Raw genomic sequence first — 23,197 nt, 5'->3', positions numbered from 1 at the left:
TTCAGCGAGTGAGTACACAGAGAGTGAGGATATCATGAACTGGAAGTACAAACTGCTGTTTATTTATCTACTTGTCTGGCACCCCTGAGCAGGGCACTATATAAATATGTAAATATAACATTTTTGGTTTATCAGAAAGACATGGAATGTACATCATGATTAATTACAATTACAGGAAGTCACATGTAGCTGTTGTTTACATGTGCTGGAGGTTTGTAGTTTAACAGTGTGAACCCAAACGAAACCTGAGAACAACAAACCAAAAACAATAAAGTAAATAAATCTAATGATGTGAGGGTTTCCTGTGCGATTCAGTGTGTGTGCTGGGACAGAGGCAGACAGTCTGAGAAACAGCAGCAAGGTGACTGAGGCTGACTCAGCCTAGAGCGTTCGCACACACACCCCTCCCCCGCCAGGTCTTCTTAAAGCTGACTCCTCCTCAGCAGGATGAGTGTAGTTAGATAGAGGGTACCCCCGAAGCCCACTCACATATCAGTCAGCCTACAAGTGAGGCGGCACCTTGAAGACACCCGAGAAGAGTCGTTAAAAACGCATGAGCAGTTCAGGTGCTGCTCCTTTAAACACAGTGGGAACAAAAAAGAAAAACGACACCTGCTCTGAGAATAAATGAGTACTGGCGTCAGTGTAAAGAACATCGTCAAGATTAAAGGAAATATATAAACCTATGATCCTTAAATATTTAGATTTTACAAGCTCTAGTTCAAGTGTAGTAAACCATTTAAGATTACAGTTGTGCTTGATGATTCAATATTCAGGATTTCTTTATTTGTCATTTTTATGCTCCACATAAAAACGAAATAGTGTTTCACACATGCCACCACTCGATAAGCACACTTCAGTGCAATATATAAATATAAAAAGCTCTGTTTTTTTCTTATGATTTTGTGCCAGTGTTTAATGAGACTCCTTCCTGACAGAAGGTCATTCTTGGTAGTAGTTGTTGATAAGAACTTGCTGCTTTTTCATCCTTTAATCACGCCTCTTTGTGAACCTGTCCTGGTCTTGAACACTCTTTAAGCTTTCTGATTCAGACTGTCACTGTAAATACATTTAATTTAGAATTTTATTGCGCTGTTGAAGCTTTCATTCAACCTGTGAATCTCCTGTGGGACTTCTTTGTGTTTCCTCTGCTTGCAAATAACACGCCAAATAGTATAACAGCACTCCACACTTTCATTCAGTTATGATTCTCTTTTTTTGGCTGTTGGAAAATCCAAGCTGCAGACATTAAAGTAACACAGACCTTTTTTGCCAAACATGCTTTGAAATGAAGATTTGTTTCTGTTATGTAAACTATGTCCTCAAATTAATTTAGTTTGGTAGCTACTCCATGTATCTGGACAAATGAAAACTGGCAAGGGAGGCAACATTGTCAGTACTAATCCCTCATCTGAATGCCAGGGGTCACAGGATCACTTGCGGAAGATTCCCAAAACTCACTGAAACTCTTTCTTTGCTTTTCTCTTTCTCTCTGTTGCTGTCGTGATCTCAGTCACTTGGCTCGCGCCGACAGGTAGCTTCCCTTTATATTCTTGCACCATTTCTTCTGGCTGTTCAAGTTTGTGTTTTTTTTTTCTACTACAAGGAAATATTTGTGTTTTATGTTTTGTTTTTCAGTAAGAATGTTCTCACCCTGACAAAAAGGTCTAATACTGTGAAAATATTGATTGTTTTTCTGAAGTATTGCATAAGGTGAAATGCTAAAGAGATGCTGTAAATAAAATGACACAGAAAACCCTGTTGTATATGATCTGGGAGAAAAAAAAACACATTCATTTCATGCTCTTATAGTCAGAGAACTCCTCCGTCGTCTGTTATGTAAGGAGCTTCACATATGAAATGCTAACTAATGCCTGTTTTTGCTGGGGCTTATGTAACTCACATGTCCGTTTCTCTCAGAGCTGAGGGCCGGAGATGGTCCCTGGCATCCCTCCCCTCGTCTGGCTATGGAACCAATCCGCCGAGCTCCACTGTCTCGGTAAGTCACCGTAAAATGCAGCACCGCACCCCCCTCCAACCCCCCTCCGGGTTGAGACGTGTCGGCCAGGCAATTCTAACACCTCACTCAGCCCAAATAGCACATTCGTTTATGCAATAAGGGACTGCGAATGCCAGGACCGAGATGACAAACCACTAATTGTTTTCCTCCATCATCTGCTTGAATGAGTCATTCTCTCAGTCTGTGGAACTCAGTATTTGAAGTAATACACACAGTCTTTGTGTGAGCATGTTAATGAAGAGATGAGGTAAAGAGAGAGAGACTGTGTGTGTTATAAGATTAAATACTTCAAGTGACATTATGAGATGACAGCCTTTCAACAAAGCATCACAACATCTCATATTTGTCATATTAACAATGTGCTGAGACCATATTTTTTTATTTTCTATTAACATCACAGGGGTAATTATGTTAGCCCACAATATGATGTTTTTTGGTTTGGTGTTACAGATTGCTATCCACTAACTATTGGAGGGAAATGTCAAAATGATAGGATGTTTATTGAATGCTGGATGATATTTGAATGTCTTAGATTTTTATACCAAAATCATTTTAAAGGAGGTCTTGAGAATATCATTGTATTATTATTATTAACTCCTTACTCTGGAATGTAATTGTTTACAAAATGACATTGGTACACAGCATTCAGAAGAACAGTTTGCAGTGTGGTGAAAGTCTGCCATGTGGAGCTATTATAATGGAGTTTATTGGGTAGACCCGGGCAAAGGCCCAGAGGTCAGCAGGGACAATAGGACTCTTCAGTGGCTCTTGCTGCCTTCTTTATGCTGAGGCATTAAAAAGAGACTTAGCAGATGCTGTCCCCCTGGCCGTCTTCTGTTCGGGACACATTGGCCGCAAAATTAAACAGATTGCCAGCAACGTACACAGTGTCCAGTTCGGCATGAGTTTACTCAGCGCCTCAGTGGAAATGAAAAATAACATATTTGTTAAAATATTGATGCGTCTGTTGGATTCATTGTTGTTTACACCATCACCTGAAAAAAAAAATCTTCTGAAGTGTGCTCTCTTTTGGCTTCTAGTTTAAATTCGTACACCAGCTGAACACGTATGCCTCTTTGAAATCCTCCACAGGTGTATGGTCAGTTGGTCAGACTTATGTTGGCTTCTTGTTGGCACAGGCTGCAGTGTGCTGCTGTCATCATAAACTAGAAGGTAAATTTCCCAACAGCCAGATGCTGGTTAAAGGTGTTATAATTTACCATAAATAAACTGTCAGCTTCTTGATTTGAGAGACACCGGCTCGGATTTGAAGCAGACTCAGAACAAGAGCCAAACACAACTTAATAGCATTTGACCTCTTCTGACCGCCCTGTTTCAACTTGAGGTTTGCCAAACTTGTTTGAACACATGTTTGTGGTCTCTTAAGCGGGATGATGCCACTGAAAATTCAAGACTGACTAGTAGCGGTGTCCTCTTTGCAAAAGGAAGAAGCAGGGTTTGCTGGGACTTTGATCTTGAGTTTGACACACGCAAAATGCTACATATAGCACCTTTTAAATCTGTCTTTGGCCTAACTTGGTTTAAACATTTGTTACACCCCAAAATGTTTTATTCTGACATTTTCTGTCTCTGCAGGGAGTTTGAGTCTGTGTGTTTTTACGGCGGTAGAAATAAATGTTCTTTGAATATAGAAATACAAAACATTCAATTATTAGTCAAAGCAGGCTGTTTTATTTTGGGCCATTGAACAAAGTGCAGCTTTTTTTGGTTGTCCACCAGATATGATACAAAGGCCCAGTATTAACATTGAAGTGTGGTGTTTTTTTAATATTAATCAGAATTCACCTGAATGACAGTCAATTAGCAATTATCATTGAGTGTAATAAACAGTTATCTGAGGTTGGCTGAGGAGATGCGAAATGTTGCTTGTGTTTGGGTAAATTACCATGAGATGAATGTGAGGATTTAAATCTGGTTTAAGGTTGAAACAAATACATTTTCTCTATTGATGGGGTCCGCCTTTCTCTCTGCAGTCCTCTTCGTCCTCCCAGGAGCGTCTTCACCAGCTTCCCTACCAGCCGACACAAGATGAGCTCCACTTCCTTTTCAAACACTTCCGCAGCACAGACAGCATGACGGACGAGGATGGACGGCCCTCGACTGTCATACGTCCTCGGTCTCGGAGCCTCAGGTACCTCTTTCGAGCTAATAAGAATGTAGAAAGACATGGGTGGAATGAGTAATGAGTTAATGAGTTGAAAACTGAGGCTTTGCTGACATGGATCAAAGGTTCCTGTCTTGTCCACTTGCTTGCAGTCTGGCTTTGATGGTTTTTTATTTGAAAGTGAAAAAGACCTTGTTCATCTTCATCTAGCTTCCCCAGCTTTGAAACAAATGTGACACTGAGTTTTTACCTTTAAAGTGTTGGACATTACACCATTGATCCACTCTGAGATGGTGAGAAGTGTTGTTGGGTTATACTTGTGTTCCCGACTTGTGTTTTGCCATCAAGCCACCTGTCTTACAACCCAGTCTGACCTGAGTCTTAACATCTGTTTTATATTGCTTCTTGGCCTGTCATTAAACTAATGAAATTAACATTTCATACAGATTAAATTCAGTAATCCTTCTGGAGGGATTACTCAATCTTTTGGTTGGGGAAAACAGCATTTAGATTTGTACAGCAACTGCGTGTGTTGCTGTTTATGAGGTCCTTCGTATCATCATGTACTGGTAGACTGTCAGATGTCAGGATGCCACCTGTACATCGCTATGGCCAAGACAAATTTACAAGCAAACACAGCATTTAGTGTCTCAGGTGGCTCTTATTGATTACACACGCCTGTTGGCCGGCAGGCAGGTGGAGATCTGACTGCAGAGCTGTGTGGCTCCGACAACTTTTGTCTGTTGGCTCTGCTCTGCGCTGTTTGTGCGATGCCGGAGTGCTTTGTGTTCTGGCACCATGGTGTGCCGTGTGTGGGTGTGCTAGCTAACAGAGCGCCTCAGGGATCTAGCTGCTGAACTGTAGTCGAGGGTGGTTGCGGTTTAGGAGGGGGCGTGGGGGTGGGGGGGCTTGATGCAGAGAGCCGTGGTGAGCTGCAGCAGTGTGTGTTGGGCAGCAGCCATCCAACTAACAGAGGCGTCTTTCATGACAAAAAATGGCTTAGGGAGCCTGTTTGCATGTGATAGGTTTTCCCTCCATCTGTTCTGTTTGAAGCTTCATTAAGCAAGATTTTTCGGTAAAAATACACTCGTCTCACCGGTCTAAACACTGGTGGTTTTGCAGTAAATGACTAATAGGGCGATGTTGGTGATTCACACATTTTTTGCCTGAAAAAACCTCTGCCTGTCAGTACAGAGAGATCTAAAAGAGAAACATCAAAACCTGACAGTGAAATTCTCTCTGATTGCAGCTTTAGCAGATTTAAAGCTGCTCAAATCGAATGTTGGCTCACAGTATTGCTTTTGGCACGTTGAGATCAAAATTGTAAGTATAGATATTGACCTCAAAAAACCTCTCTCAGTCAAACCCAAACTGTGTGTTGAAAGTCTGTGTGCATCTGTTTAGTTGTGCTGCACCGAATCAGCAGTTGCTAATAGATAACTGTGACATAACCACTTTCACAGCCCATCCTAACATAATGGCTCAGAGGAAAGTGGAAATGTTTTGAGTATTGATGAATGTCAAAATGCATTTGTTTATCAATTAGAATATACTAATCTGTTGTTTTGTTTCTGTTGCAGCCCAGGGCGATCGAGCGTTTCCTACGATAACGAGATAGTCATGATGAACCATGTTTACAGAGAGCGTTTTCCAAAGGTATGCGTCTAGTATTTGCATTGAAGCCATATTTGTGCAGCAAACACACTGCACATTCTTGTTTTTCAGTTTATTGTCCACATGTGTTGTCTTATTTTAACAAAACCAACGTTTAGTTGTTAGCAGCCAAAAACATAATAGCATCTAGAGTGTCTTGAAGGTAGGTGGCCTTTTTTTGGTCCAAAAACAGAGTATGGAACTGAAACTAAGCTTGAGTTTTTAATGGCACACATCTCAGCAGGTTGCAGAGTAATTGTTGAATCACTGGTAATGATCACCGACCATATGAGTCCACCCACAGAAATATTACATTTGGACATTTGGTGCTGCAGAGAGTAAAAAAATCATAATTACTGGTCCTTTAAATGTCTTAACAGTGTGTTTGTGTTTGTGTACTTGTCCTCCCTGCAGGCCACAGCCCAGATGGAGGAGCGCTTGTTGGAGATTGTCACCCACTGCTCTCCAGACAGCTCCCTCCCGCTGGCTGACGGGGTGCTGGGCTTCATCCAGCACCAGTTGGTCGAGCTGGTCAGAGACTGTCTGGACAAGTCCCAGAAAGGCCTGGTTACTTCCCGCTACTTCGCTGAGCTACAGGAGAAGCTGGAGAAGCTGCTACATGAGGTGGGAGAAACAGCCAGCTGAGGTGGAAATGATGTGGGTCAATATGGCCTTTATAGTTGCCAAAAAAAAGATTTAAAAAATTAACATAATTGAATTGTATACTGCAGCTTTAACCATCAGCTGATGAGCTCCTACATGTGAACTCTTCGACTGGTCACTTGGACATGATGAAATTATGAAAGGGGATTGATTGAGGCTGGGGCAAAATGTGCAGTCAGGCGCGTCGCTCAGTAGCTGTCTGATAGCCAAAGGCACACACAATAGATCTGGTAGTGGAAATTGTCAGTGATGGTGAGGGGTACATTTGTCACAGGTCTTATCTGTGTTGTGATGAAATGTTAGTTTCTATAGCAACCTGTTCCCCTGTTCCTCTGCATGCTGTCAGACAGAAGGCATGGCCGACTCGCTGTACCTCCAGCTGAACTGATAAGTCTGTTCCCATACAGTGGAACAAATGCTGTAATACACACACACACACATATACACACAAGACTCGCTTTGTGTGCCAAGGCCACTTTGTTAAAAACTGTAACAGTTTGAGGAATAAAATGACATTTTCAGGCATCAAAATTCCCTAAATGTGATTTGATGTATGTACTGATATAAATAACATTCCTTTTTTTTGTTTTAAACACTTAATTCCTAGGAAATATAATTTGCTGCACAGAAAGAGGAGACAGATTTTGTGCTCTTGGCAGCAAAAATACAAAAAAAACCTCTTGTGCTTTGCCTCCTGATCTTTGCAAGAAGAGCAGCTTTAAAAGGAAAAACATTTTGACAGCGTTTATTTGTTGGCCTCCAGTCATTGTTTAAATTCTTCACTCGTCTCTTAGCTCCACTGTTTGACCTTAAACCTCATCTAGTTTGTAATAATGAGAATAACATTCACCTTACATCATGAGCTGTGAGGGTTAAAGGGAACCACCCACAGAAACATCATCAAGAGAAAATCTAAAAAAAGAAGTTATAGGACCACCCCACCCACTGTGACTGACAGATGGTATTTGGGAATTTTAGCATAGAAACAGTGCAGTAAAGAGCACTTGGCACATTTTTAATACTGTTTACCACTTGAACTTGATGCTCCGATTGACTTGGCACTAATTGAGCATGTGAGGATTCTTTGTTTGCAAAAGTTCGGTTGATGGAGGAATCTGCCTTGTGACTTTGTAGTAACAAGACTGTCTTTCTCACAGCGCCACATTGTGACATTCACACTGGATTATGGGCCTGTTGTGACCAGAGCATGAGAAGATAAACCACATAAACTTTCACAAGTTGAGAATGATTCTGTCTCAGCCTTTGGGAACTTTTGAGAAAGCTGTAGTTTGATATTTTAGAGGTGCTGGAGCTACCTGCTCCCCCTGTTTCCAGTCTTTATGCTAAACTAAGTGAACAGATAAGCGTAGTATCAATCTTGTCATGGTCTGGGCTCTACATGGAAATGACTTTAACAGAAATGCCTTGTATACCATGCCGTCACTGTTACTCTAGTACAGACTCACTCTCTCTAGTTGTCTAGAAGAAAGGCGGTGGATGACTCATTTAGACTCCATACTCCCACCCAGTGATTAGTCGAATAATTCCTCTTGGTTTAACATGATGTTTTCTCTGACGCAGTTCTGTCAGGCAGTGTCTGTTTTCATATTTCTCTTAACGTCATACCCATCTGCTTTGAGCACACTGTGTTATGTGTATTTATATTTCCTGTTTTTCGGTGCTAAGCAGTGCTTCTACTAGAGTCTTTTTTAGGGGTTGAGGAAGTGGCACAACACATACATGGTGTGCATTTGAAAACATTGTGTAGACATCAAACAAAGAAAATCAAAGAGAGAAAAATCCTTTTTAAGAATTTATTTCCATACCATAATAAATGTGCAAACACTGAAGGGTATGCAAACATCGCCTATACCTGTATGCTTGCATGATATATTTTCTCCCTCTAAGAGTACAGCATATATAAACTTTACTTTTTTTCCTTGCTCCTGCTCCCCCGCTGTTTTCCAGGCTTTCGAGCGCTCTGAAAGCGAGGAGGTAACCGTCATCACCCAGCTGGTGAGGAAGATCCTCATCATAATCTCTCGGCCGGCTCGCCTCCTCGAGTGTTTGGTAAGCTGAGGAAGAGAAAATCTCTTCCTAATTGGAAATGAGATTACTTTGATTGAAATGGGTAGAAGTCAGTTCATGTTAAGTAGAACTGAAATGAGACTTTCACTGTGTAACTGGGACATTGTCTCTTTAAAAACACATTGTTGAAGTTCCCAGTTTATTTATTTTTTAATCATTATAGCATCACAAATGAAATTCCATTCACTTCTGTTGTATTGCTGTGGTGGAGGAAGGCTGAATAGCAGACGTTTCAAAACGTCAGCAAATAAACCAAAGATATCTACATGGCTAGATGAGACTAGAGTCTTAAATCACCAACTCTGAAAACAGCTCTGATTAAGATAATTATGGCTCAATGGGATAACTACCGGTAGTAATCAAAGGCGACTAAACTCAAGGCCCCATGGACAAGAAGCTGAAACATATTTCAGTTGCCTTTGACTTGTGCCACTGATGGTGATTAAGTGTTTGATTTAGCTGCTCCCCTGCTTTGGGTTCAGTCTGTCAGGATATTGGCTTCAGCCACTTCACATTAATGAGACTTGGATGTTGTTGACAGGAGTTTGATCCGGAAGAGTTTTATCACCTTCTCGAGGCGGCAGAGGGTCACGCTAAAGTCGGCCAGGGAATCAAGACGGACATCCCGCGATACATCATCAGCCAGCTTGGTCTGACAAGGGACCTGTTAGAAGGTAAAGTGGCTCTGTGCTATGAAGCAAAGCTTTACACTCCATTCACATTGAAACCCAAAGTCTTCCAGTTCCCTCACATGTTTTTTTTTTTTTTTAAATTGGAATCATTCTGAATAGGAAAAAACTTCATGAGTCACCAATGTGGACGTCATGGCTGTGTGCTATAGAACTGAAACAAGAGGCATTCAACATACTTGTAGCTTGTAATTAAACACGCAAATGACAGTTTGTTAGTGTTACCATGGCAATAAGAAAATCATACATCATTTGCTTGAGATAATTGTTAGAGCTCTGGTACGTGGCAGCTTGGATGAGCGGCGTCTGTACTGGAGGACAGTGTGATTCAACAGTGGAAACAAAGCCAAGTTGTTTAGTGTCTTTTTTCCAGATATAACCAGGGGCACAAACTGTAACAGAAATGTGTTTTAACCATCTGGAGATATCTCTTATTAGTCGGCTGCTATATGTCATTTGATGTCACTTCATATTGGATCTGGCTTACGTCCTAGAACAGACATGTGTGAACCACCATTTAAAAAAAAAAAAAAAAAAAAAACTATAGCTGTTCAGACTGAGGAGAGAGGAGTCCTTGTGCTATGAATTTAGCTTGGATGTTTAAGTTCAGTTAGTTCAAGAGCTTTTTGAATTTCATAAAAGTTTTACTGCCACATAACCAGGCTGTAGGAACCAGTTTTTGTGCATTAAAAGCAGAAGACACCCCAGAGGCAGAGAATAATAGCTAGGCTTAAATATAGTGTAACAGAGATGGAGGAAGACGAGTTAACCGAGGAAGATTCTGTCATAATACTGAACTCTGTCTCTCCTTCTTTTCTAGACATGGTGCAGCTTGAACAGTACGATACAAGTCCTTCAGTGTCAGTGGAAACGGATGCTACCGTGGAGGTAATTTTCAAACTTCTTGTTATTAATTATGCCCTTTTAAAAGAAGAGATGCTCTTAAAACATCTTGCATCTTGCAGCATGTACTTTTCCTAAAAATTGTTTTCCAGCCTCCTCTGGAAAATGTGAACACTACACACTCAGTGTACACACTTAGTTTGCCACATTATACTTAATGTAGCGGAACAGGCCCTGCAGCATTCATCATACTGTATCCTACTAACAGTAATGTTTCTGCTGCGTTTCCTTCTTAACTTGCCCAGAAACAAACACTATCATCATGTCTCTGCTTCCTTTCTTTAGAACAAGGCTCCACAGACGCTGACACCAACTCGCAGGAAACCTCTTGAAAGTGATTTTGAGACCATCAAACTCATCAGTAATGGAGCTTACGGGTATGAAGAACGATCCACTGTTTTAGCTTTCATTGTGTTTTCTTAGCGTTTCTTTATTGAACAATGTGACGCAAGAACTTTCAGGATTGAAAAGAAATCAAAAGGCTCTATTGGGTTCCTCATTGGAAGTCACTTAGGGTTTCATTCCTTATTTTGTGCCTATGAGTTTCATGACTTTCAGTCAGCTCCCTGCAGTTACCTCCAACGTGCCCAGTGAGAAAGGCGATAAAATTTCAAACTGTGCCAAAATGACATCCTCTCTGGCTGTAATGGTGGCCGTAGTTTGATAAGGGCACATACACATGGCAAAGGGGACTTCATGCAGAGACACCCTGTCTATGCTTTCATGAGTTGAATTTGAATAAGGTAAAGAGAATCACAAAACTAGCGTGAAAACCAGTAAACTATGTTTTCATTGAGAATATTTCCTTAAGAATAACAGGTCCTACTGTGTTTTTTCACAGGGCTGTGTATTTGGTCCGCCACAAGGAAACCCGCCAACGGTTCGCCATGAAAAAGATCAATCGCCAGAACCTGGTCTTGAGGAACCAGATCCAGCAGGCGTTCGTGGAGCGGGACATCCTAACCTTTGCTGAGAACCCTTTCGTTGTCTCCATGTTCTGCTCCTTTGAGACACGACGTCACCTCTGCATGGTCATGGAGTATGTAGAAGGTATGGCAAAGACAAAACATTTAGTTTAGTCTGGAGAAGAGTGGTTTACTTTGAGTTTTTCTTTGAGCTATAAATTGCTTCATTGTTTATTTTGCAAGCAGCTAATATCGATAAATTCAGTATTAACTGCTTGCTAATACTATCTTAAACAGTTTGAGTAGTTTGTGCCTCTTGCACAGTCAGTTGGCCACAGCAACTTGCTAACAAAAGCTATTAAGGGAAATGATAAATAAAAATTTGTGTATGAATATCCTTTGATTTTAAGGTCTTCTGTTGTTCTGCTTTGTGAAGGTGGAGATTGTGCCAATTTGCTCAAGAACATGGGCCCACTGCCTGTAGAAATGACACGGATGTACTTTGCTGAAACAGTCCTGGCCCTGGAGTACCTTCACAACTATGGCATTGTGCATCGGGATCTCAAACCTGACAAGTGAGAACATAAACCAATCACTGCTGCACTTCTGCTTAAGATTTTTGCACAAGAGCGACACGAAAATACTTCCTTCTCTTTTGGAAATGTACCAAGTATGACCTAACTCTGAATTAATGCTCTTGCTTTTCATTAGGGTCCATTCAGTTAAACATAATTAAATTACTAAACGGACACAGTCTGGTCTATGATTAGGCACACAGACAGTCCAGATTTACTTTTTTCAGTCCTCCTCCTCATTTTCTATTTGACTCTCTTTATGTGAGTTTGCTTGCAGAATTTGATGAAAGTCAAAAGCTTTTAGAGAAAAACTGCTTATGTTGATGATGGAGTTTTTATCCCCCCACCCAACAGTCTATTAATAACATCCATGGGCCACATCAAGCTGACAGACTTCGGCTTGTCTAAAATCGGCCTGATGAACATGACCACCAACCTGTACGAGGGTCACATGGAGAAGGACACGAGAGAGTTTGTTGACAAACAGGTGAGAGAGTTTCAGATGTTTAAGACAAAACATCTTTATGCATGTAAGAAAAGTAACACTAATTTGCGACAGCTGCTTCCGTTTGTCCATACTCACCTGCATTGGTTTGGTGTATGCAGGTGTGTGGCACTCCAGAGTACATTGCCCCGGAGGTGATCCTCAGGCAGGGCTACGGGAAGCCGGTGGACTGGTGGGCGATGGGGATCATCCTCTATGAATTCCTGGTTGGCTGTGTCCCGTTCTTTGGAGACACTCCTGAAGAACTTTTTGGCCAAGTTGTCAGTGGTGAGAGCTGGAATGACAGAGAAGACTGTCAAACAGTCCAGAAGCTATGTTATTGTTAATAACTGCTCTTATTTGTGATCCTCTGACAAGCTTGTATTTTCTGTGATTTGCAGATGAAATAATTTGGCCTGAAGGGGATGATGCTTTACCAGCCGATGCCCAGGACCTGATCACCCGCCTACTGAGGCAGAGTCCTCTAGACCGACTGGGAACAGGTACTGCTCAGTCTGTTGCGGATCGACACATGGAAAAGCTGCAGATGAACTGATGATGTTGTTTAAAATCCAGGTTTAAATGAGGGTGTTTTCCTCCCAAATGGAAAATCCAGTACCAGATGTTTGTAGCAGGAGGGACATCAAAACAGTGACTGCCTCCTAAACATATTTATATTAAACTTTATAAAGGACTTGGCAGAATTTAAAAATGATACAGATAAAATCAAAATGTAGAGGTCATGAAATCATGGAAATAAAGCAGAGACACAAATTGGAAATACCTGCGAGAGGACACAAAAAAATGTTTATTACTGAAATTTTTGTCTTCAGGTGGAGCCTCAGAGGTCAAACAGCACCCTTTCTTCCTGGGTTTGGACTGGAACGGACTCCTGCGCCAGAAAGCTGAATTCATCCCTCAGCTGGAGGCGGAGGACGACACCAGCTACTTTGACAGTAGGTTACAGCTGAGATTATATTTAATGATACATCCTGACTTAAGGCTTAAAGAGCAAGTTTTCTCCCACACTCAGAAAACATACAGCACAAAACAACACAGCATTTGTGGTGGCTGTTAAAATCAAGACCGTTGCCAATTGAGATGTACAACTACGGACGAATAAAACCACCGCAGACTGTTCTCTGTATTCTTTGAAAATAATCAGACTTTTTGTGTGAATTTCTTTGAGTTTTGAGTGACATTTTCTGTTTCTCTCCTCAGCTCGATCAGAACGCTACCATCATTTGGCGTCTGATGAGGATGAGGAAACCAATGATGAAGAGTCTTCCCTGGAAATCAGACAGTTTGCTTCCTGGTCACATCGTTTCAGCAAGGTAAGGACTGCAGCCATTGGAAAACAAGAAATTTAAAGGCTCAAAAAGTGGTCAGCCCTTGCAGCATCACTGATATTTAAAAGGAATATGCTGTGACTTAGCTAAAGTATGACAATTATCAGGCTGTCCCACTGCGTTCTTTGTCATTTATAACTCTGCTGTGGTAGTACTAGACAGTCATAATGAACATGTTGGTCATCAAAAAGTAGAATATAGAACCTCTAATACGGCTGCCTGACACTGAATAAAATCTGAAAGCTCCTCAGTACTCAGGCCTGCTCTCTATTTCACAGCCTCTCCCTTGTTTTTCACCTCAGGTTTACAGCAGCACAGAACATCTGGCGACACCTTCCAACCTGAGTTTCTCCTCCGACCGCAGCCACAGTGAAGACAAGGAGGACCGCGGGGACATGGGAGGACTCAATCTCTCCACAGGCCCAGCAGAGGGCAGCGTGGAGCGTAGACATGCTGGACGCATGGCCAGGTCAGCACAAGTGTAAAATATATCACACTGTATGTCATAACCTCCTTTAATTCCACTTTTTGTTTTGTTTTTTTCTTAGCTCTTGTAGTTCATCTTAAGTTTTTTTATTCCTTTTTTTCTTGTTCAGCACTTTATTATTAGGTTACATGTGAAATGCTGCCAAAAAATTTTGGAAATTAATATTTCAGAAGCCCTTTGATCATTCCCTTGTGTCTGTGTAAAAGCAGGAAGCAGTCAAGACACAGAACTGGTGTTGTGTGATCACTTGGGTCATTGTACTAGTTGATTTACTTGTCCAACTGGTCTTTGGCTCTTTCTAGCCTTCGCCCCCGGGCCTCTTCCAGCTCCTCCCAGTCTGAGAGGAGCACCAGCCCTTTGGTGATGAGCAGCACCCACAGCCTGGAGACAATGCCCCGCTTCGCCCTCTCCACTGATGATGAAGGTAAGTCCAGACTGCAATATCTGTTTACATTTCTATTCACAATATGTATCAGTTTCTCCATTAGAGGCATTAACAGGGAGAACATTTACATGTTTGTTTACCTGCAGCTGAGGTGGTTGTGTCAAACCTGCGGAGGATCAGGATTCGCAGCAACAGCACCGGGGCCAAGCACTCATCTCCCAAGGACCCGGCCGGCCCTCGACGCTTTGGTAACCAGCTGGAGACACCGGACAGGCAGAGGCTTCCCTGCGGAGGGAAGGTTCCCAAGTCAGCATCCGTCTCAGCCCTGTCCCTCATCATCACCACAGGTACAGAGAGTCATATCGTCACCACCTCAAAATCCAGCAGATGACAGCTTATGAGCTGTATGCGAGCACGTCAGATTTATATGGTCAGATGGATGGATGGAGAAAAATCAAGAGAAAAATCAACATAATCGGTCTTGCTTGTTGCAGATGACTCGCCCGGCTGCCTCCAGCCCAGTCCCATCTCTCCACGCTCACTGTCCTCCAACCCCTCATCTCGTGACTCCTCGCCCAGCCGGGACCTGTCGTTCGGCGCCAGCAGCCTGAGGCCGCCCATCATCATCCACACATCAGGGAAGAAGTTCGGCTTTACCCTTCAGGCCATCCGGGTCTACATGGGCGACAGCGACGTCTACACGGTGCATCACATGGTGTCGGTGGGTGTCACATCAAGATTTTAAACTAATCTGCCTTTACAAGACACACAGCTGTAACTAGTCCTTGCTGTAACTAGTTCTTGTGTGTTTTAAATGTCATGTGAAGTTGTGTTTTATTCTGTTGACACTAAACCAGAGGAGAGAGGTATACAAAGGTGGTTATGTAATGTTCAAATAAAACTCCTCTCCTTACGCTCTGTGTTGCTGTTTTCACAGAGTGTGGAGGAGGGCAGCCCAGCGCACCAGGCAGGTCTGCGCACTGGAGACCTCATCACCCACATTAATGGGGAGTCTGTCCAGGGCCTGGTCCACCCTGAAATGATAGAACTGCTGCTGAAGGTACATCAGCTAGTGTCAGGTTGTCACTTTGAAATCCAGTTTAGCACTGTCTGTCCTAAGTGCTAATTAATCATCATGTCACTCCTTTGAAATGCGCAGAGTGGCAGCAAGGTGACGCTTCAGACCATAGCACTTGAAAACACGTCAATCAAAGTGGGTCCTGCTCGGAAGACCAAACACAAAGGCAAGATGGCTCGTCGCAGCAAGAAGAGCAAGAGGAGAGACAACTATGACAGGTGAGAATCTGAGGTTTGGTTTCCACTCACCCTCTGCAGCTCTGCAGTGTTACTCATCTCTCGGTTACTCTGTGATGCTGGAAACCGGTGGATGTCAGAAAAAAACTTTCAAAACTCAGCCCTCTGTCTCCCTCTAGTGTTACACACTGTTGAGTAAAGTGTAGTAGCAACTACTATTTTGACAACACGGACCGCATGCTATGTCAGTCCATTTAAAATTTCATGATATGTTGTGATACTAACTGGATTCACAATATCCTGAATACATAACAGGGCCATTAGAACACACAGAACACCCCTGAACTTTGTGTCAGTGCCATTGCTTAACTCACTGAACTGCACAGGAACAGATATCTGACTCCACCTCTTCTGTTCCAAGGCGACGAAGCATCTTGAAGAAGCTGTCCAAGCAGAGCACAGTGATGCACAGCAGCCGCAGCTTCTCTTCAGGTCTGCCATCACTCTGTCTCCTCCAGCGAGAGTCTTCCAGGCTCTCCAACGCACAGCCTCTCCCCTGGCCCGTCCACTCCCTGCCGGAGCCCTGCACCTGACCATCAGGCATTTGGTGAGTTGAGCATGGCTTCAGGCTTATTGATATGCAAAGTAAAGTAAAGTAAAGTTAGTAGAGGCTTTGTTGTTATTCTACGAATCTTGATGAAAAAAACTTGTGACGAGCAGCATTTGAATCGGTTTTACTTCTTTCCAGAAAATAACTCTCCTCAGAGCACATCCCCTTGCTCCAGCTCACCCAGTTCTCCTGCAGCACACATCCGACCTAGCTCACTCCACGGCCTGGGATCCAAGCTCAGCACTCAGCGCTACACCAAGGTGGGCCGCCGGAAGTCGACCAGCAACATCCCCCCCTCGCCTCTGGCCTGCAACTCCTCCTCATCCACCACCCAGCCCCTCTCTCCGCAGCGCTCTCCCTCCCCGCTGCCGGGCTTCGCTAAAAGCCTGCACACTTACCATGGCAAAACCCTGTCACCACCCACCATTGTTAGACACATTGTCCGTCCCCGCAGCGCTGAGCCGCCCCGATCCCCTCTGCTGAAGAGGGTGCAGTCAGCTGAGAAGCTGTCTGGAGTGTACCATGCTGAGAAGAAGTCTTACGCCCCCCGGAGGCACACACTGGAAGTGCCATATTATGGCGAGGGCGATCTACTGGGGGACTCCGAGGCAGAGGGTGCCTGTGGAGGCTCCTACATCGGGGCTGATCACAGCAGGCTTGGGGGCTACATCGGCAGCCAGAGGATGAGGGACTCTGGGATTGAACGATCCGAGCAGCTGGTCGTGATGAGAAAGCTCAACCTCTCAGAGCGGCGTGACTCCTTTAAGAAGCAGGAGGCGGTGCAGGAGGTGAGCTTCGATGAGCCGGAGGAGAAAACCAGCACCACGGTTACAGTGACCACCACGGCACCAGGAACCCAAACGCAACCTCAGCAGCACAGGACACCCTGGGTGGTCACTCGACCTCAGACGAGCGAGGAGGTGGAGCTGGAAGTGCCGGCGGTGAGGAGGTTCACCCTGGTGCCCCAGATCGCCGTGCAGGGCTCGACAGAGAGCGAGGAGCAGGATGAGTGGGAGCCGTGTTCAGACAGTGAGGAAACCACGGAGAAACCTGAGCTCGACGTCTGCGTCGCTTCATCTCAGCAGCAACAGGCAGGACGTCAGCCGATGGAAACCACTTTCACTGGTCCTCAAGTTGCACCATCATCAGAGAAGAAGGATTGTAGAGAGGAAACTCCACAAAAAGGGCAGCTGAGAAAGTGACAGCTCATTACAGCCTCTCATTTCTTTTCTTTCAAGTCTTTCAAGTGTAACATGCACCGCTGAGGGAAAAACTCCCAGGTGTCTTTTTTAGTCAGAGCCAGACGAACTAGAAGCTGTAAAGTCATTTACAAACCTGTTTGGCTGAATGAGAGTGGGAGAGGATTTTACTTGAAATTTTTTTTTTTTTATTATTGTAAATATTTGCCTCAAGGATTTGCAGACGTTCTGGTCGTATTTATTACATTTGTAAACTATGATGAGTTAGAAACAGGGAAAGAGGGAAGTTCTCATTGGTTGAGTAGCTAAGGCTCAACATTTTTGTATCCTTGAAGTGTGGCTTTATGTCTTTTGACTGGATTTTTTTTTCTATAAATGTCTATTTTTTAAATAAATTGTTGAGTAGTTTGATAATGCTGGGCATAACTGTTGTAGGACCAAAAGGTACGAGAAGTCATTTTAGAAATGAAGTGCTTGTTTTTTTTCCCCCTCAGTGTCTGTTTGAATATGAACAGTGCAGCTTCCAGTGGTGTAATACTGCCTCAGTATGATCTTCATAAACCTAAGAACGACCTTTAGTTCACACTATGAGCAACATGCATCAGTTTCTGGTCAGTTGTCAGCCAGACTCTGCAGTTTTATCTACAATAAACAACTTCAAATACACATAGATTTTTGCGCCGCTTTGCTTCGGCAATCAACAGCACTACATCCTTCAGAACAAGGTTTAACACAAAAGCTGCCAAGCACTAATTAGGCTGCAAAAAAAAATACTCGACCTTGAAAGCTGTACAAATCTGGAAAGCTTTGCACAGCTGGAATTCTTCCATTCTGCACTTGTCAGGCAGAACAATTGTCCATGAATGTAGGAAAAAGACATGCTGAACTGTGGTTGTTTGACAGAAGACAAACATGAAAAGTTACATTTTGTAGCCCGTGTTTTTCTGACAACTTTGTCAGATTTGTAAAAAATACAAGTACTTCCAGTGACTCAGTGATCATGTCCTCACAGTGTGAATTCAGGGTTGCAGTGTTGTTTTTCTTAAGTGTGGAACCCAGTCGGGGCAGGGTAATGCCACATATCACCCGGGTGTGACTTTAAAGTACAATCTGTCATGACGATGTTATGAAGCCGACTCAAAAAAGTTTTGTGCCATGATGTGAGTGCAGTGTCCTCTAAGCCATATCTTTGAAAACAGAAATGTCAGTTCACTTGTGTTTGTAATTTCAACTCAACACAAAGACTTTTGACAACATCTCATGATTTATGAAGTCGGGTTTGAAGCTCTGGATGTTGTCCACTCATGTTTGCGGCATTTTTCTTCCTGCTCGCTTTCTGACATCTGAAACACTGATTCAGCACGGCTTCACGTCTTGTTGCAACAACTTGTTCTACTCAACAGCATGGCATCTTGTGGGAAAACCACAGAGTAGCCAAATCGAGGTTGAAGTCTTCTTCAGAGCCTGGGAGGGAATCACAGGATATCTTTTTGTTTTGTTAAAAACATTTTGATATTTATTTTTTGAACTTCACATCTTGAACCTGGAAAGTGATGCATCCTTGTGTATTTTTTTTTTCCTGAAACTGTAGCGTTTGTGTTTCTTAGTTTTTTTTTCTCATGAGCATGTGACAGACACCAAGCCTAAAATGACCCGTTCCTACTTGCTTTACTGTGTAGTGATGTTTACATGGGGGGGAACAGTGCACTAATGTATTTTGACATGACTTTTGTAAGTGAATGTTGAGGAGGGGACACATTTACATTGAATCCAAACCCAGGGCTTCTTTGAACAAATGTTTTATGTGTTTGTATTGTACAAATATTGATGTATATTTTGATAACAAGGTTGTGTATCATTCCAGATGTGTTGAAGGACATGATAATGCAAAATGACAATGATAATTTGTGGCACCGGGACTTTGGGGAAGTCCAGCTTTAGGGTTTTGGCTGTTTTTAACGAAACACCTTGTTGGGATTCAGAACAGTATTTCAGTTTTTTCCACTAGAGAAATGGAGTTTTGAGGTTGATTGTCTTATTTGTCAGTGGCTGTTGCTGGCTTTTGTACCGACTTTCTCTCCAGTCTTCTGTTTATATAGCATCAGATTTGTTGCCGTGCTACTCTTCCTCTTTAAAGTAGTCCTTGAATCTCGTAATGATGACCTCAGGGGATCCTGTCGTCGTGTCCGTGAACAGCATGGGGGCAGATCCCTGAGTGGTTCAGGTTATTTTTGCAGTCTGACAGAATTGTTTACAATGAGCAAACTATGTACTGTACAAATATTTTATATCCTGTGGCTGTATATGATGAAATTAATCTCTTTGATACCATGGAAGGAGATGACTCATAGGAATTACGTACGTTTTTGTCTTGTTTTGAAGAAACTGTTCTTGAGGATTAATTTAGCACCAAGCTGAGAATTGAGTGAATTTACATGCACCTAAGTAACAGAGTTATTGTAAGTTGGAGAAAGAAAATCCTTGCTTAGCTGGACAAAGGGACGAGAAGAAATCCAGACATACCAAATGTATTTTCTGGTTTGTAACGTATTTTTACATGTTCACATCTGAATCAGAAAAATACCATATACTGAAAGTAAAGCTGAATTAGGATGAATACAGAAATATCTTTACTCTAGAGGTGCATATTGGTTACAAGTCAAACAAACTAAACCCACAGATTTAATACTATTTGTGCAGTTCAGACAGGTACAAATTGTACTTACTAAAAAGGCCTCATAGTTAAAGAACACACATATACTACGCCAGTCTTACCTCTGAAATCAGCTTCCTGATTACTGTCTAACTAGATATATTCATACCTGATTTCTCTGTAGAACCTGTTTTCCTACGCGGATGTAAATGTAGCTGTTGCTTTGCTGATCTCCACTGGTTCAGAGTCTTGTGTCACAGCAGCGTCAGCCACTGGAGGTCAGCACAAACAACACTCACCTGGTGTTTAACTTACTCTTCTCAGAGCAAACTGGGCAGGTCAGACTGTTGTACATGTGCATGTGTTCTCCTGTGGACTGTTCTGTTCAGTGCATGCTGCATGACACAAGCACACATCTGTAATACTTGATTGCATGGTATACCGGCGTTGTCGCCCTGTACTGTGTTTTCTTGTGCAACGAATAAACTTTGTATTTCTCTTTGACTCCTCTGGTGTTGGAAGTTTTTTACGGATGCTATGATTGTTTATTTCATTGAATAAAACAAAAATTAACAATCGAGGAAAGGCTAATTCTTTAATATCTATTTACGGCAGGAGTAGTTTTTACTTCTTTTCACTCCAAAAATCAACTAAACATTTTACCCAAGGGCTACCCAAACTTTTGAAACAACTGTACTGCCTTGATGTACAGCCAGGGGCGTAAATTTCCTGGCTAACTGATTGACCAGGTTTTGCTTTATGCGACGATGAAATAAATTTGTAAGGGTGCACTTGTCCTCTCCGGCCACTAGGAGTCAGCAGCGTGCTGATAAACCTTGTTGCACACCACAGAAGAAGAAGCTGTGTGCCCTTCACAACAGCAAACATGACTACGGCTACTAGATTTATCCAGAGGCTGCGAAATTTTCTATCAGGGGTAAGCAACGAAAAACACGGACAGACTTTAAAATGGAGTCAGGACGTGCTGTGAACATAAGACAAGTTTATCTACGGATTAAACTTTTCGAACAGGACTAATTTAACGGACGGAAAACGGCCGTGTTAGTAGCATGTAGGAGGTAGCCACCGCAGCTAGGTGCACGGTTTTGGCGATATAAATTAGTATATAAAGTAGTTATTGGCTATAAACAGTACATATAATTTGTCTGTTTATTATTAATTCGTTGCTTTGTTTCATTTTCAGCATGACCTGCAAAGTAAGCTTCAACTGCGATATGAAGAGATTGCAAAGAGGTAAGACCTCAACCATGACTTATCCTCTGAGAACTGTTATTGTTTATTATTTTATTATCTCTGTTCCTAACTCAGTCTGATGAATACTAATATTTAAATGACAGATAATCAAGAGCTGCACTGTCACTTGTCAGTATCATGCAGAAAAATACTCTACAGTGCTGTCAGTTGGTATGAAGCCTGATTTACTTAAAATAACAAGGCCAGGTTAGAGTCTGAGGGATTCAAAAACTGTATCTGCTTTCATTTCTGCTACTTATAATCAGAGCTGCTACGACATATATAATACTGTGCAACAGTTTCCCTTTCAAAAATAATGTCATGTTTGACATTGACATTTTATCAATTAACTTCCTATAAAGAGCAGTACAGAAAAAATATCTAATTCAGATCAGTAGTTGGTGTGATCGCCCGTTTGTCTTTAAAACACAGGCAGAGACGTTGTTCTTCTGTGGATTTAGGTTGTTTTCTGTCTCTGTGTAATCCCAGACTGACTCTATGATGTTGACATCAGGGCTCTCATGGGACCAGACCATCTACGGCTCCTTGTCTCTGAATACAGTCGTGTATGATTATGGCTCTGATTTTGAGGTCTTTGTAGAATGAATTTAGGACCAATCCTTGATGGTGTTGTGTAATGGATAAGAATATTTTTTAGATTAGAGCCTGACAATTGTAGCAAAGGTGCAGAATCTGTGTGCCTGAGAGAAAATGCTGTCACTGTTAACACTTAAACACTAGTGCATGTTATCTCTTGTGAACAGCTTTAAGGAGACTTTTTATTTTTATAGCAGACATGTAAATAAATGCTATTCACAATGCTTTTTTCTACAGGACACAGCCACCACCCAAACTACCAGTAGGGCCGAGCCACAAGTACGCCGACAACTACTACTTCACCAGAGACGGACGCCGAGAGTCGGCACCTGCCACAGTTGTCATGTCATCACAGAAGGCTCTCACTGCTGGCAGGTAAATGACTCAGTCAATGCACATTTTTCATATACAGCAAAATAGCAAGTACTGACTCTTTGAGATACCTTTTTTTAAAATCTCTTCTAGCCAAGTTGCTGAAGCCCCAAAGGTTCCAGTCACTCCAGGTGGTGTATATAAAGGGCCAACCCTGTCCACAGACCAGCCCTACCTCTGAGCAGCAGGACAAACTGTTTCAGCATCAACAGCCTCATTTCTCCATCTGAAGCTGCTGTAGAGGTCCTACCACAGCAAGTGTTGGTTGTATCCTGTACAATAGAGAGTGTGAATAAAATGTGTTATATGTTTAAGCTGCATTGTCTAACTGCTTTTTCTGGTATCAACTGTGCGAATAGACTTACTGTGAAAGATAGGTTGGAAATACTGGGTGCATAGAGAGTGGAATTGCAGATCTGTCACAGTTCAACAACTGGATCCCCTAATTGGCTGATCCTGGTGGTAAACTCCCATCACATGAAATAGAAACTGCTGGATATTTTGTGTGTCATTCTTATCATTTTATTTCTTTGTATTTTACACGTTAAGCCTCTTGTCTCCCTGAACTGTCAGTCTAAGCCTGAGTTATGTTCCATGTAGGAACACTTGAAATTCTTACTTTGAAAAACCTTTTTGGGTGTATGTATTTGTCAGTGTGGTTAGACACGATACAAGTTGGGTTTACAATTTTAATCTTACACCCCACCTCATGTCCAGCGGGTGAGTTTTGTCTGGTCTCAAATCAAACATCAGAATTTCTTCCATCTTCTACTACCACTTTAGTCTCAACATTAAAGCTCCTACACACCTGCACAGATGATCTGTATTACTTTGTCTAATTTCTCTTCTCAGTGCTGTGTGACTGACATCTCAATGACTTTCAGAATTTATACATTCAGCTGCAAAACCAGTGGAGTCTGACAACATTCCTG

The 23,197-nt window shown here is 42.4% G+C and overlaps 2 protein-coding genes across 2 annotated transcripts in view; both read left to right on the top strand.

Moving 5' to 3' along the window:
• Window positions 1-20,546, top strand: part of mast3b (microtubule associated serine/threonine kinase 3b) — a 35,257-nt gene extending 14,711 nt beyond the window's left edge. Inside the window, 25 exon segments of the mRNA XM_018673022.2 lie at window positions 1,514-1,534; window positions 1,921-1,999; window positions 4,015-4,172; window positions 5,726-5,801; window positions 6,213-6,422; window positions 8,430-8,531; window positions 9,091-9,223; window positions 10,059-10,126; window positions 10,427-10,518; window positions 10,983-11,191; window positions 11,483-11,621; window positions 11,976-12,108; window positions 12,228-12,393; window positions 12,507-12,608; window positions 12,939-13,061; window positions 13,327-13,439; window positions 13,757-13,923; window positions 14,244-14,365; window positions 14,473-14,673; window positions 14,821-15,047; window positions 15,264-15,386; window positions 15,486-15,622; window positions 16,002-16,077; window positions 16,079-16,187; window positions 16,329-20,546. Of these exon segments, the coding sequence (XP_018528538.2) occupies window positions 1,514-1,534; window positions 1,921-1,999; window positions 4,015-4,172; window positions 5,726-5,801; window positions 6,213-6,422; window positions 8,430-8,531; window positions 9,091-9,223; window positions 10,059-10,126; window positions 10,427-10,518; window positions 10,983-11,191; window positions 11,483-11,621; window positions 11,976-12,108; window positions 12,228-12,393; window positions 12,507-12,608; window positions 12,939-13,061; window positions 13,327-13,439; window positions 13,757-13,923; window positions 14,244-14,365; window positions 14,473-14,673; window positions 14,821-15,047; window positions 15,264-15,386; window positions 15,486-15,622; window positions 16,002-16,077; window positions 16,079-16,187; window positions 16,329-17,392 (4,150 nt within the window). The 3' untranslated portion in view covers window positions 17,393-20,546.
• Window positions 20,547-20,829: 283 nt separating this feature from the next.
• ndufa7 (NADH:ubiquinone oxidoreductase subunit A7) lies at window positions 20,830-22,579 on the top strand. Its single transcript, XM_018673030.2, has 4 exons — window positions 20,830-20,979; window positions 21,247-21,296; window positions 22,131-22,268; window positions 22,359-22,579. Exons 1-4 carry the CDS (start codon window positions 20,929-20,931, stop codon window positions 22,444-22,446), a joined length of 327 nt encoding a protein of 108 aa, XP_018528546.1. The 5' UTR covers window positions 20,830-20,928; the 3' UTR covers window positions 22,447-22,579.
• Window positions 22,580-23,197: the final 618 nt, after the last annotated feature.

This window comes from Lates calcarifer, linkage group LG17, assembly GCF_001640805.2.
Source record: "Lates calcarifer isolate ASB-BC8 linkage group LG17, TLL_Latcal_v3, whole genome shotgun sequence".
Classification (NCBI taxonomy): domain Eukaryota; kingdom Metazoa; phylum Chordata; class Actinopteri; family Centropomidae; genus Lates; species Lates calcarifer.
This window is presented reverse-complemented; position numbering and strand designations above follow the sequence as displayed.

What these genes read in the sequence shown, in the direction of transcription:
- ndufa7 (XM_018673030.2), top strand. Translation starts at nt 20,929, where the DNA reads ATGACTACGGCTACTAGATTTATCCAGAGGCTGCGAAATTTTCTATCA. An exon ending in TGCGAAATTTTCTATCAGGG is followed by an intron (nt 20,980 to 21,246) that starts GTAAGCAACGAA and finishes TTTCATTTTCAG; the next exon opens with CATGACCTGCAAAGTAAGCT. An exon ending in TATGAAGAGATTGCAAAGAG is followed by an intron (nt 21,297 to 22,130) that starts GTAAGACCTCAA and finishes TTTTTTCTACAG; the next exon opens with GACACAGCCACCACCCAAAC.